Source organism: Centruroides vittatus, unplaced genomic scaffold (genome assembly GCF_030686945.1).
Source record: "Centruroides vittatus isolate TY-2023 unplaced genomic scaffold, ASM3068694v2 contig_2682, whole genome shotgun sequence".
Lineage (NCBI taxonomy): Eukaryota > Metazoa > Arthropoda > Arachnida > Scorpiones > Buthidae > Centruroides > Centruroides vittatus.
The window spans coordinates 793,379-809,066 of NW_027121707.1; the positions used below are offsets into that span (position 1 = coordinate 793,379).

Here is a 15,688-nt window from a genome sequence, read left to right on the forward strand (position 1 = left end):
GGCCCTCATCTCACAGAAACATGGAGGTAATTTAATGGTTGGATATGACTTCAAAATCCAATACTGTCATACATTTCTCATCCAACAAGGAAAGTTCTTTAAGACATTCCAGTTGTAGTGGGGTTTTCTTTACGTTAGTAACACTTAAATTCTTAAATTGGAGCCATTTTTACATGAAAGTCTTTCCAGGATGCATCTTCCTTGGCAAATCACTCACGTGTTGCATTGCTTTAACCAAATAAACCAAACCAATTCTAATAATTTTACTATGAACATGATATTTACGAGGACATGTTTAATTACCAGGAAACCTGGACACCATGCCCCCTCTCCTGATTTCATCTCTGTTTATTAACTCATAAACCCATTGCCCCCAACTTCTTTCACTTATTCTGCTTAAAGATGGTCTAATGTTCAGCCAAGTTAATATACACACAACGATTTTAAGGTGCAGAATAGAGCTTGAAGTCTTTTTCTGTGCTGATGTTTACGTGACATTGTTTCATTCAAAACTTCCTGTAGTTGTAGTCTATGTAATGTGCACTTTATTCACATGTCGAGTCTTATTGTCAAATATGCTTCTACTATTCTTATGCCACAACTTTCAAAAGTTTCTGTTACTTAGATGTTTTTGCTGAGCTTTACTTTTTCAACCTGCTTTCACCAGTTTCTTTTTTACAGATTCACATAAAAGCAATTATTCTTGCATTTTTACAAGATTTTTTTATTTAAACAAGTCTTATATGAAATCTTTTATACATTAAGGTTAGCAACATCGATCACACGAGGGGCCGTCAGAACCTATCCAACATGGATCACTTTTCAAATATGGTTAGTAGACCAGTATTAATCAGTAGTTGTTGATCATCCTCTCTCCCAGGAGGAGGACAACTACTACTTTTAGTCAAATTAACTTTAACCTCCATCTGCAACAGTCCCTTTTTCCTATCAGACCCAGCTATACAGTGGCATTCAAATAGGAAAATTACATGATACAAGTTTACCAGCCAGCACAAAATATGTTTTACAAGGTGTGTTCCATAAGTAATGCAATGAAATTTATAAAAAATTATTTATTGAACATATTCTTACAATTAGTCAAAAATCTTCGAAATAGCACCCTCCTGCGTCGATACACTTGTGAAGGCAGTGTTTCCAGGCCTGGAAGGCATTCTGGAAGGCCTTCTTCGGAATGTCCTTTAGAGCTGATGTAACATAAGCCTTGATGTTCTCAATTGTGTTCCAATGTTTCTCTTTCATGACCTCTTTTAAGCGAGGAAACAAAAAAAATTGGTGGGAGCCAGGTCAGGACTGTAGGGAGGCTGGGGAACCAATAAGGTATGAGTCCTGGCCAGGAAATCATTGACTACGAAGGTGCTGTGGCTTGGCACATTGTCGTGATGAAGTTTCCATGCCTCCTTGATGTCGCTTCGGTAGCGCACGGCCCTCCTTTTCAGTATTTTGAGCACTTTCAAGTAGAAAGCTGCGTTCACAGTGGTTCCGGCAGGTACAAATTTGTGGTGGATAATGCCTCTGACGTCAAAGAAGACAATGAGCATGGTTTTGATCCTGGACTTGCTCATGCGTGCCTTCTTTGGCGGGTGCCACTGGAGTGTGCCACTCCGAACTCTGCCTTTTTGTCTCAGGGTCATACTCAAAAATCCATGACTCATCACCGGTGATAACTGAGTTTAAAAAATTAGTATAATTTTCACACATTTCCAAGAGCTCTTGGCATCGGAGCACTTGCATGTCCATTTGTTCATCGGGCAACACTTTGGGACCAGTTTGGCGCACACGTTTTTCATGTTTAAATCTTCAGTCACAATGCAATAAATGGTTGTTTTCGTCATGTTTAGAGTGTCTGCTATCAATTGAAGGCTCAACCGTTGGTCAGAGTTCAAACAGTCACACGCACCTTTGCTCCACAAAATGATCCATCGTGCCGTGTTACATTAACTCAAAACGAGGTTCACGGGAATGAACGTCCTCACCCGCCGGCAGCTTGGAGGCAAATGAGACCAGGCGCGTTTTGAAGCTACACTCCCTGCCACCTAGCGCAGGTTAGAACTTACGGAACAATACGCAGTTATGGCGTACTGTCATGTCATGAAAAAATTGGTCGCATTACCTACGGAACACACCTTGTAAGTAGTTTTCAAGGGTGCCGAGTTTAAATATTTGATTTTATATAAATTGATGTCTATTTGACCAATGAAATTGTGCCATTTCAAACCATCCGAGTATTGTAACAAACAAGACAATGATAGGCTGAAATAACCAAATGCTTTATATGGATTTTGTTTTAATATATGTTATATCATAGTATTTAATTTATATAAGTACAAAGGTTATCTTACATAAGGCTTTATCATACCAAGTAACCAATCTAAAACATTCTAAAAATTCTTTATTTCTCTACTGCTCTACTGTACACAATTTAAAGAATTTTTAAAATGTATTGGATATTTTCTCATTAAAATTAAAAAAGATGAAATTTATTAATGCTTACATGTTATGAGATATTAAATTAATTTTTATTTTGTGATTCCAGATATTCTTGTAAATGGTGACAAATTTAAAATTTTAAATTTTCAATATTTCAGAGAATAACCAAGATGAAAAGAATAAGTTATCACAACAGAATCACTGCATACCTAATAATAACCAAAATGGAACTATAACGCCTTCGGGAATGCCAAATAATTCTGTTAGTCATACCGCATGGCAGAGCTGTCGAAAACTGATATATGTACAAAGATCGGCACAGAAGGGTTACTCTGTAGGATATTGGCCTATTCCGGAATCATTTTGGCCCGATATGAATAGTCCTGCATTAGTAAGTTTTGCGTATTTTTTATTTATTGTGTATTTTGTAGGATGAATCAAGGCAATGTGCATGGGAGTGTTTTTGGAGTTAATCCTCTCCCATTTGGGGAGAATTAAAAAACCTAATAAAATTAAAATTAAACATTACAGTTTATATAGTTTATATTATTTTGTATCCCCTTACATTCTCCTTAGTTTACTGTACTGTATTTATTACTCTATATACCTATATTGTAAAATTAATAAACTAAATTATGAAAAATTAATGTTTTTAAACCCCTTTTATAAGTTTGCCATATAAAATCTATGGGTCGATTGCCAGTTGTAAGCTGGTCGTGTGGTATGTGTCATTCAAGTTTACAATTGCTATCAATTTACATTGATCTCTATGACAATTCAGATGAATTTTAAACCCTTTTCACAAAGTTTTAGGCTGCATTTGTACTGTTGATGATGACAACCACAAATCATAAATGATAACAACAGTGTATCTTTCATCATATTCATTTATTGCCAAAGTGTTCATATTGTACATTAGGTTTTTGTTAGAGCATGTGCAATTTACATTAAACTTAACACTATTCTGTGGATTTCTGTGGGAAGTTTGTGTTGATTGGCCAACAATGTGACAACAATGACAAATGCCAAATCTTGGATTACTTTCAAACAATGAATGACTAAAGAAGCAGGACATTGGGGTCACCAATTTTGATCAAACTTTGTGAGGTTATAGTGCATTTCCAATGACTGACAGGTACCGAGCAGTAAGGTGCAATGCTCAAAATTAAAGGAGAAAACTGAGATTGAAAATATTCATGTACAGTAGTACATATGGGATTCATACTAACATTTATAATTTATTTGAGAAGAGGATTAGATTTAAACAGAATTATCATTACTCAAGGCCAATTTTGTTAATAAAAAAGACACTTTTATTAACATTATTCAATGTGTTTGCTTTCCGTAAGCATTATTTTGTGAATGATAATTGTCATGCGAAACATTAAATATTTCTGCAGTGTGTGTGTTGAATAAATGCAGATTTTTTACAATAAGAAGAGGATTTATGTGCATCACCGGAAAAACAAACTTGATTAATGTTTAAAAACACTTCATCGTCAACTAATTTGGAGGAGAATCATTTGTACTGTACCACATTGGAAAATGTCAGAGTGCTTAATATTTTTTTCTAATGTCTTTGCAACTTCTGAAACTGTTGAAGAATTCTCGGCTGCAATTAGGTCTTGATTTTGAAGGATGCTTTCACAATATGTAAATTTTGTAATATTGTCATGCAGTGATTCTTCTGCAGAATAAATTCCTATGCTATTGATGTTAGCACGAGATATTGAAATCATCTTTTTATTCTTTAGCATAGGAAGATGCATTTGTAGACACACTTAGGTTAAACAATGACTTCGTTGCCAGAGTAAGTACATACTGTACACCAAAATACAGAAAATGGTTTTTTTTTTTTTTAAATAAATATTGTTAGGAAGAATTTGTTAATTACTTTTCACATTGACTTGTTACTCGAAACAGATGGATTTTATTGTTTTATTACCCTGTTTATTGTGCATTTGTAGTTTTCTAAAAATAAATCAGTTTTTCTCTCTGAGAATACTATAAATTTAAAAATACCAAGAATTAAAAATAATAATTTTATATTAAAAAAAAATACAGCGATACCACTGAGATTTGAAACACGAACCTCACCTTTTACAAAACCGGCGCAAGCCACCGTAATGACAGAAATTCTAAAGATTTTAAGTGATTTGCAATTTTCTCTTTTAATTTTGAGTATTGCACCTTACTACTTGGCACATATCAGTCGTTTGGGATGCACTATAACCTCACCGAGTTTGATCAAAATCGGTGACCCCAATGTCATGCCGTCCCCTTACGAGACAAAACAAGCAGTGATAATAATTGGTGTGAACATTTTACAGACAAGGACAAATGATAAAAATATCGGCTGTTGTCATCAGTGTGAATGTAGCATTAGTTTTCTAGAGAGTTCTAGATTTAGTTTTCTTAGTTTCGTTTTCCTAGAAAAAACCAAATAAATAATTAACTCATACAAATCGACATCTAAAATTGCCGTAGAAACTTGCTTATTTGTTCATATTCTTTGAATTTAAAAAATAAGTCGAACAATTTTCGTCAAAACTACAATCTATAAAGGCAAGTCATATATGAATTGATGGATGTTTCAGGTTTTACCAATTATTTCATTTAATTTCTATTAATCTAGAATGTCTATCTTCGAATATTTTCACTCTAACGGGACTATCAGATAAGAAATTAATAGTTAACTCAGTTTTGTGTACTTTTCCAAATAATTTTTCGTTTAATGCTTAGCAATCTGCTCAATTTATAATCATTTAAATAAATATCACCATTTTCAAACTTCTATGTTTATTTCACTATTAGTTAGTCGATACTTGATTCTGTCTGCCGTATTACTCTTTCTGCAGTGCCATTTACAGTTACTGTATATCTCGGCAGATAAGACGACAGTCGAATCATAAGAAAAGGCCCCGAAAATCCGGGGTTGTCTTATAGGAGAGAGACAAAAAAAATTAGATTGAAATTTATATAAATTAAAACCACTATAGTAAAACGAACAAACTGTAATTATTTACTAGTACAGAGTAGTGTGTGTCCACAAAATAGAATAGGCCACACGATGTTTTTGTGAATAGTTGAGGTCATTACCCGAATGCCCGAATCAGTGCGAATGTTTGCAACGATTGCAAGGCAGTGCTGCCAGATGCAAGAAAATAAAATTTGATGTTCTTTCAAAAAATTACGAATAGGACATAATTCCGTATATGCTATATGGTGTTATTATCCAGATGATGATCACCGATCTAAACTAAATTCATAGGCCGTTGATAGTTTGGGGGTCGACAGATATATGCTAAAACTATAAAACTTTAATGAAAATTTACACCTCATCTTATCCGAAAGTTGTCTTATCTGCCAAGATATACGGTAATTCTCATAAATTAGAATTTGAAAAAATAGAAATTTTGAAAGTTTTGTTTTATTTCATCATAACCTGTATTCAATTATAAGAGCTGATGTTAATTAAACTTTGATCAAAGCATTTCTACAAGTAATTATTAGATACAGTAGTGAACCGAAAATCGGAATCAATTGGGGACTGGGGTTGTTCAGATTAGGGATTTGTTCCGATTACGGTTTATGTACGAAAAAAATATATTAACCTGTCCGATGTTCAAATTTTTCTCCGTTGCGTGTCGCTTCGTGTTGAATTTTCGTCGATTTTAAGCCTAACGAAAATTTTTATAATAATAATCGAGGCTATCGTATCGTTAAAAATTATTTCTGCATTTTGTACAAACAAAATAAATATATTGAAGAATATAAAAACATGAAAATTATACTTTAGAAGTAAATTTAGTATCAAAAACGTTCGATTCAGCAGGACACAGTCCGACCGAAAATCGTGCCGATTACCGGCGATTCCGATTACCGGGGCTTCGATTTACGAGTCTCCCTGTATTCTTAATTTATCTGTCTTTTTTATTTTATTTATAATTACAAATTTGTTTGCAAAATCTATTATTATTTTTTCCTGTTGATGATTGATTTTGTATGAAAGAAATAAACAGATTTCAATATTTATTTGTATATAATTAATTACATCTTTATAATTTATCCAATTTCATGACATAATTTTAATGTGTTAACCATTTGATGCATTATTTTGAAAAATCTAATTTAAAATAATTTATTTGTTTGATTTTTTTTAAAATATAGCCTCCAAGAAATGCGCATCCAGTCGTAAAATTTACATGTACTAATAATGAACCGATGGTTATTGATAATCTACCATTTGATAAGTATGAATTAGAACCAAGCCCATTAACGCAATACATTTTATCTCGTAAACAACCTACAGTCGCTTGGCAGGTAAGATATTAATAGTAAAAACGAATTTTAACTTTTTAATTTACAAATTGGAAATTCGATAATACGGTAGACATGTTTTATAGTGACTTTTAAGGGACCTCTCAAAACCAGATGTTATATTGAATGGTTATATCAAAATTTTCTCAATATTTTTCAATTTTGATGGGAAGACGACGTTATGCAATCTTGCACCTACAGAAGAAAAGCACTCTGAAACTTAAAATAACTATTTTTTAAGATTATATTGGGTCAATGCAAAAGTTTCTGGAATAGTTTTATAGTTTAACATTCATTTCAAAGACAAAAAACAGTTTATTCAAGAAAATAATTGCCATTACATTCAAACACTTTCCATTGATTGGACGGGTCACTGACAGATCTGGGCTATATTTGGAGAGAGAGGAAGGACCTTCCAATTGAGATCAAGCAGCTTCTGCTGGGTCAGCCTTCACACATTTGATTTTGCATTGTTATGAACAACATCTACAATATTCATCTGTGGATAGATAGCTGAACACAGTAGATTTCAGAAGTTATAGTGATATTCCATGGAAGCATCTCCCAATGAAATGATCTGCAGACATCCCACCAAATTCACCTCATAACCTTGTACTGATGCATGGCTTCATATAGTCCAGCTTTAAATTTACTGAACCAATTGTAGACTTGGAGACTACATTCTTGCCAAACAGTTGCATCAGACAGTGATAAGATTTAAGTTCTTTTATACCAAATTGATAAACATAAAGCACACGTGTGAATTTGGTCATGAGAAAGTGTTGACAGACTTGACATGTTTAAAAAGTTGATAATGTCATACAGAATATCCTTTTCACTTATGCTTGTGCATCTCAACACCCTTCATTTAGGATATGTAAATGAAGGGTGAAGGGGGCATCTAGAAGTTTCTTGTGGGATATCCACAAGAAACTTCTAGATGCCATCTGTGGGAGATCAATTTTGAATATTCTACAGAGGTCTAGAAAGTTCCAGAAACTTTTGTGTCAAGCCAATATTATTTAAAGTAATTTAAAAAATAATTTGAAGAAAAGTATTACAACATACAATTTTAATAAATAAATGATTCAAACCAGAAAAATGAAATGTTAATCGATCAACAGTCTGCAATTTGATATTTAAGAATCTGAAACTACAGGTATACCTCGCCTTACGTTGGTAATTGGTTCCAGGAGAGGCGACGTAAGTCAAATTTACTTGTGTAGTGTAGTTACAACGTAAGTCGAAACTACGGTGGAAAACGCCAATAATGAGCACTTAAAGACCGCTAAATAAGACGACAACACAGAAACACAGATGTTTTCGTGTTTCGTTTTCTAGGATTTATGATGATTATAGTAACATTTACTGTAAATGTACATATTTTAATATGATTTTATGTACTTTTAATACTTTTCTAGTGATATTACGACTTCAATATTTGTGGCGGACGGATGTAAAGTCGAATAAAATGACTTAAACTTTGATTTTTATTTTTCCGTATACTTTTTTGACAAATGATGTATAATCGAGAACGACATAACTCGAAGTATACCTGTATAATGTTATGGATTCATAAATGTCAAAACTTTATTTATTTTTAAAATTAATACAAAATCATTACTTCAAGATAGTTTATCATTTAATTTATCATTTAAATGAAATTCAGATTTATATACCAATAAAAGACAGATAGCTCTTAATCCAAATATAGTTTTCTTGCTCGAATATTTACTCTGAATTTATGATTTTAATTGTAATTCTAACATTCAAAAATTTTTAAATTCCATTTAATAAATATTAATTAAAATATAAATGTTGTTTTAATTTGTTCTTATAAGGTAATATAAAATCACATAATCATGGTTACAAAAGCTTAGGAAGACATCACACCAAAATTAATTTATAAAAAGGAAGAGGAAACTGTGTAAGGTTGCTTCAAACAACCATTTTTGAATTTCCAATTTGTTTGATCAGTTTATCAAAAGTATTAGTCAATGTTTATTATTTTTATACTTTGTAAGTTATAATTTATTAATTAAAGGATTTAACATCGAAAGACAGTAATGTTCTTCCTTTGTTTTTAATCATTTTATTCAATTCTTAATGCAGATGATAATGTAATAGTTTAGCAAATTCATAGAATTGTAAATTAAACTAACTAAATATTTATCCCAAAGATATGATAATGTTTAGTGATCATCTTCAGATTTGTATTAACATTAATATTTTTATATTTTTATTAAATTTTAGGTATTCATTAGCAACAGTCATAAAAGCACTGAAATAGGACATACATTTGGTTATTTAAAAGCTAGTACCAGTTTGACCTGTGTTAATTTATTTGTGCTTCCTTACAATTATCCCATTCTTTTGCCACTTCTTGGTAAGTTTGTTTATTTTATATATTCTAATACACCAATTTATATTATCAGGAAAGTAGTTAATTAAAATAAAATAAAGTAAAATGCATTGCAACCCAGCAGATTAATTTTGTAAGACGTAAAAACACAGTTGCTTAGCTTTTGAACTAACAGTTTGTGGATATCCAGTTCAACGTTCTATCTGCCGAGTAAATCTGATCCAGCAACTGCCGAATGAATTTATTTATTAAAATAATTTTAATATATTTATTGTCTGTGTCTTCGAGATCACGGTGGGACGAGTCCATCCCTATCATATACATCACTACAGTGCATTTACACGAACATCATGATTAAATTCTACATTTGGTTATGTTTATTGAATTTCATGAGGATGAAGATGATGATGGAACAATCCCCGAAACGTCATTAAAATACATTGTAGTCGGACACTAACTACATCCTTCCATCTTAATTAGAAGTGGATGAAATTTGAGTTTGTGAGATTTAAGTACATGATACCAAATAAATTTTAAAAAGTCTTTACATTTCATTATTACATTTATTTATGGTTTACAAACAACAGAAAATAAAATGTCTATTTCAACAAAACTTTACAATACATCTTAATTTAGTGTAAAGTTCAATTAAGTAGTTGAATATCTATTTAATGCCATCTTCGTTTTCTATTTCTTTTATAGTATAAAATGATAAATTCGATTTTTTTGTACTTAATTGAAAGCTTTAAACAAAAGAAATTATAATAACCTTAACTTCGTCAGTTTCTATGGTGGATTTAAATAGTTTGAGATAAATTATGTTTTAATTCAGGATCTAAAGCTTAAGTTAATAAACATCAAAAACATTTATTTGTTAAATAAACAATTTCTATATGTATAAATTGTTACATTAGTTTGTCGTTAAACTGTAAGAAGGAATTGGAAGAATAATGTATTTCAGTTTTCGTTGAATGTAATGAATTTATTTTGCAAAGTTTTCATTTTGGCATAAAAACAAGCTTAAAATATACCGAAAATAAAGTTTTTTTTTTATTGTCGTAAAGTTTTGGAAAAAGTCGAAACAGTTTAAAAGTGTTAATAAAATTCTTTTCATTACTTTTATCGAAATGTTTATATTTATAAATAATACATAATTGTTAAAATTTTATTTCAATAGATGAATTATTTAAAGTTCATCGGTGTAAACCTACCCGAGAATGGAAAATTCAGTTTGACAATTATTTGAAAAATATGCCCCTTTACTACGCTGGTGTAAGTAGAAAACTAATAAATATTTAAGTATTATTTAATAAAATAAATAAATAATCAAATAATATACAAAGTATTAATTTTATTATGTAATTAAATCCCTGCAACAGGGCTAACTTTAATGGCAATAAACTTATTATAAATATTTAAAGAATTTATTAAAACAATTATATGTCAGATTTATAAATTTACATATTTTATCTGATGATTTTTATAAACAAACGCTGGATTAATTATTAATATGTAAATTATTATAATTTTATAATTTAGATTTCACTAACGTTAAGAATTCAACAGATTTTTAGAGTTAAGGCTAATACCTATTTTGGAATCACTCTTAGCACCAAAATAGCAAATTCTAAAATGTTTATTATATAAAATGCTGTACATAAATAAAATATTTTAAACATTTTAGCCATTGAAAAGAGCTTTACAACGAATGGGAGCACCAAATTTAGTACCTGACAGCATGGAGAATTGCTTAAGTTATAGTGTATTGAACTACCTCAAAAGATTAAAAAATCAAGTAAGTTTAATGAAAATTCGAATATATGTTATCATATTATAGGCTTAAATATAAAATATTCACATTCAAGTAACAGTTTTATTAGAAAATTTTACCGAAGAAATTAAATTAGCATCCGTAGTTCCGAGTAATCGTCTGCCATATTCGATTACAACACATTTTTATTTGCTTTTGAAGAAGAATGTAGCAATATGGTTGGGTAGATACATTAATGAAGGACCAAATTAAAATATCTGTAAAGTACACATAAATCAAAATTTTTAATATTTCATGATTTCGGATTATTAAAACGTTGAATGATAAAAAAATTATCATAGACAGCTTTGTTATTTATTATAATATTTATACGTACTCTTACATATAATTGGTTTTATTAATAAAAATCAAAATAACTATCAGGCTTACAGATGTTTATATTTGTAGATTATGTGAAGTGATAAATACAAGGCTGTGCACAGAGACTTTTGAGGTTTAACTGCCTTCATTTAGGAAGAATGAAAACTTAAATAAAAAAATAACGCATTTATTTTGCAATCATTCAGTTTCTGTTTAGTTTACTGTAAGTTTTATATTAAATGTAATATAATAATTTGTATTTTATCATATTATAATTGTAGGCTAAAGCAGAATTTGAAAAATTGATAAGTTCAGTCGGGACCGGAAAACCATTGACACCAGAAGGTATCCGTGTAAATCCTATCGGCAGATCAATGGGACCTGCAGTGAAATTATCAGAAATAAGTTTAACATCAAATCCGGCAATCGTCGAAAGATTTAGTAATTATAAATCTGAATTAAACGATTTCACTGGCTTTATGCTTGGAATTAAAGATAAGGAAATCAAGACGGAGAGCTATCGTAATCCATTTGACATTTCACGTCGCACGTTATTAGATCAGATAGCTCGAATGAGAGCAAATTATTTACAGTCTTCAGTTAATCATACTCGAATACAAGACGACGGTGAGTTTTAAAATCTTTTTTCTACGAAATTATTCAAATTAATAAAAGTAATTTTTTTTTTAATATTTATGTATTTCTGCTAATTAAATGCTAATGATAAAATTAAAGATACTGCAGAAAGAAGTAATATTAAATATATTTTACATAGAACTTTTTAAATGTAAATACACACACCGACAATTTACTTACTTGATAAAACAATCGTTTTTAGCAGCTGAGTGAGACATTAGCAACATAATAATATAACACCTAGCCATTGACGATCCAATTGTAATTTCATTAATTTTTTTGCGGCGGTGTAACCACCACAAAAAATTGTTTCATGAACGTTTTCCCTTATTATAGTTTATTAAATTTTTTCTGGAGATATTTTAAGTTTCTTTTGAAGGTGGTGGTATAACATTTATGATCTTCAAAAAAGAAGATTGTAGGGATTCAAAAAATTATCCTCTAATTATACGCCTCACAACCGTGTATGAGATATTACAAAACTTTTTAATTATTTGGAAACATAAAGAATATTTTCTCTAGAAGAAAAAAGGAAGTATTAAGAAGGCAATGAGATGTAAGAACAACTGTTTTTGACTTCATTATTATGGATACACTTTGGAGGAAGCATAATCTTTTAATTGTTTATATAAATTATAGAAAAGCTTTAATTCTGTTTCTCATTCATGATTATTGCATACGTTAAAAATATTCTTTTATCTAATTAACTGTTTATAATACTTAATAAATTCTGGAAAATTTCACTTGTTCTTTCTAACTGGAAGCAGAATTATGCAGTAAAAAGTAAAGATTAACAGGGATACATTTCTGGGCAGTTTCCTACGATAGTTTTGATTTTTTGTCTGATAATAAATTTTTATCAATTCTATTAAATTAATAAAGTTGAAACCAAAAAATACTGGTTTCGTCTTTCGGCAAAAAGTACCCAATAATACGAATTTTAAAAAGTTATTACTACTATTATCAGATCATATATGTAGCATAAAATAAAATAAAATAATATTTCTTATGCAATTTGTGTTTATTTTCTATAGATCAGTTACATAGCTTACCAGTTAGTCAAATGGGTAACTATCAGGAATATTTAAAACGGATGCCAACGCCGCTTCGTGAGATTGAATCGACGCCAGTCCGACAGCACATGTTCGGAAATCCGTTTAAGATAGAAAAGGTAAAATTTAAATTAAAAATATTAAGCATGTTTTATAAAATAATTACATTTAAAAAATGTTTATTTATAATAGTAATTATCATCTCAAAAAAAGTGAAATATGTTTTATTTTAAAGCACCATTAAGAAATCCATACATACAGTATACTTTATCATAACACTATATAATTTACCTACTTACAATTCAGTTAATATCTAAATAAATTATATATTTCTATGATGCAAGTCTGTTAGAATATTGTATAATTAATAGCTTGTATTTTGTTCGAATTTAATGACGATGTCACAGGTTCCGCCCCTTTCTTTGCACCCGAGCGGTTATCCCTTTGCTAGTGCAGTGATGCAAGCATACACTTGCTGTTGACAGAATTCAACAAATAGAGCAGTCGCACTAGCAATGGCGAGCGGGGAAAATTGCTTATAGCCTCGGTGGAGAAGAAGGCGGGGGCATTGGAGCGTGACCGAGCATATGCTATCTCCCGCTTCCTGTAGTTTGTGGCAGATCTTACAAATACACCCAAACTTCATTTATACTTTTCTCACTTGTATGTTTTTTGCAATTATATATTAAATATTTTCTGCACAGTACTTTCTCCATTATAAAACATCAGTTATATATTTTTTATTTATACAATTTTACACTTATACATCAAATTTTTCAGTATTCTACGCCACTTTTTTTCTTACTTAAGAATTATTTACTTTAAAATGGAAAACTTTGAAGCGATTATTAAAAAATCTGAAAAAGCAACTTACGCATTCATTTTAACTTAGTCCATACTGACAGCAAATCTCCAACAAATTTAAAAAGCAGAGCAAATAATATGTAACATGTGATGCTGTTTCTGGTGAATTTTTCTGTTTTACAAATCTCTCCTCTAATCCAACGTGTTGAAAAGTTTGGCATTCCACATTTTGTAGTGTATACCAATTTTGCTAAGGAAATAAAAATTTCTTTCTAGTTTCTCATTCATTTCTGTTATTTGCTGTCAGTGTGAAGTAACTTTTCGAACGACTCTCCATTCCCTCACGTAACTGGAGTTTTGACAAAAAGAGACAACTAACGTCACTGTATTGTATGTGACAAGACCATCGAAAAAACAAGAAACACAAAACTTTATCAATTTTTTAAAAGTACATGACTTAATTTCAGACTTTTTCTTAATTAACACAGTACAGATTCAGTTATAGTGTTAATTTATGCTGTGCTACACACTATAATCACTCTAAAAGCAATTGAAAAAAGTTTCACTTGTACATTTTTCTCAGTTCTTTTGAAAAACGCATAAATTAGGTTGATTGTATTGTGTACTGAAAAATCCAATTTAATAACAACAATATTTATAATATAAAAAATTTGATTTTAAACATTACTAATTTATAATAATAAATTCTAGTTGAATCTGTTAACTTGAAGTTGCTACATCTCATATTTTGAAAATGAAAAGAGAAAGTAGCTAAAGATTATCTGATTTATAGCATGTATGCATTTTGGAGCTTTCCTGAAATGCATGAGTTTTATAGGCCAATTTTGTAATCCCAAAATTGTCATGTAATATATGTGGCATTTTCAGGACTACAAAATGTCAATTTTAGTGACATTTGCACCTAGATAGATAAAAAAAAAATATAGCTAAACAATTTTGCTAAGTATGGAACATACACAAGTTTGTCTTTAGCTTAAAAAGTTGAAGTGATCAGAGGAAGTAGAGAAAAATATGATATCATTAAACAATACGGAATACTATCAAGCACTAGAAACCTGCAGGAAACTAGTTTAACTTTCAAAAACAGATAATTCAATTGTACATTTCCAATGCATGTTATATTTAATAAATTGATAAATGCATTTAATATCTTAAATATACATTTATACAAATAAATAATAGCATTTTTAAGATCTTACTGTATCTTTTGATAAAGTATTTTTAAAACAAAGGTTAAAATTTGATTTAATATAATAAATTTTATATAACAACAGAGGATGATGGTTGATGAAGCAGATATTGACCCAGTTGGCGGTGGTGGATCCCCAACCCGTGGCCAGAAAAGACCTGTAGATTCTCCTACTGGCTTTCCACGTTCCAAAAGAAAACCGGGTCCTCTGCCACGTGAATTTAGACTTTGGAGGCCACACAGTCCTAGTCCGACTTCAAATATGAATTTGCAAAATTCTCTCTCCCCTCAACCGACATCAAATGGTCCTGAAGATATAGAATTATTATTTGAATCAAAAGGAAGAATGAATATACAATGTAAGTAGACAGAATTTAACTTTTAGAATATTTCAACAAGATGATAAATTACAATTAAAAATTGCAATAAAAACTGTATTTAAAAATTTTATACATATATACGGGGTATAAATTATGTTAAAATCAACAGTTAGCTCTTGACTTGTGATTATTTGAATGTACAATGGAGAATATTGAAAAATTGGTTATATTCCAATCAGTCACGTTAATTGAATAGAATACTAATTAAATGTTAAATGAAATACTGTAATAGATATAATAAAAACTTACATAACAGTAATTCATATATATAATTTATCTATTTTGAGTAAAACTCATTTGCATCTTTTATTCCCAAAAAGTAAACACAAAACTAATTTTCTGTCG

The 15,688-nt window shown here is 30.3% G+C and overlaps 1 protein-coding gene across 1 annotated transcript in view; it reads left to right on the forward strand.

The window, feature by feature from the left end:
• IntS6 (integrator complex subunit 6) overlaps nt 1-15,688 on the forward strand; it is a 47,564-nt gene that overhangs the window by 26,237 nt on the left and 5,639 nt on the right. The window contains exons 6-13 of the mRNA XM_067266168.1: nt 2,607-2,839; nt 6,619-6,771; nt 9,022-9,154; nt 10,308-10,402; nt 10,815-10,925; nt 11,543-11,888; nt 12,932-13,068; nt 15,049-15,322. Coding sequence (XP_067122269.1) covers nt 2,607-2,839; nt 6,619-6,771; nt 9,022-9,154; nt 10,308-10,402; nt 10,815-10,925; nt 11,543-11,888; nt 12,932-13,068; nt 15,049-15,322 — 1,482 coding nt within the window. The remainder of the gene's footprint in view (nt 1-2,606; nt 2,840-6,618; nt 6,772-9,021; nt 9,155-10,307; nt 10,403-10,814; nt 10,926-11,542; nt 11,889-12,931; nt 13,069-15,048; nt 15,323-15,688) is intronic.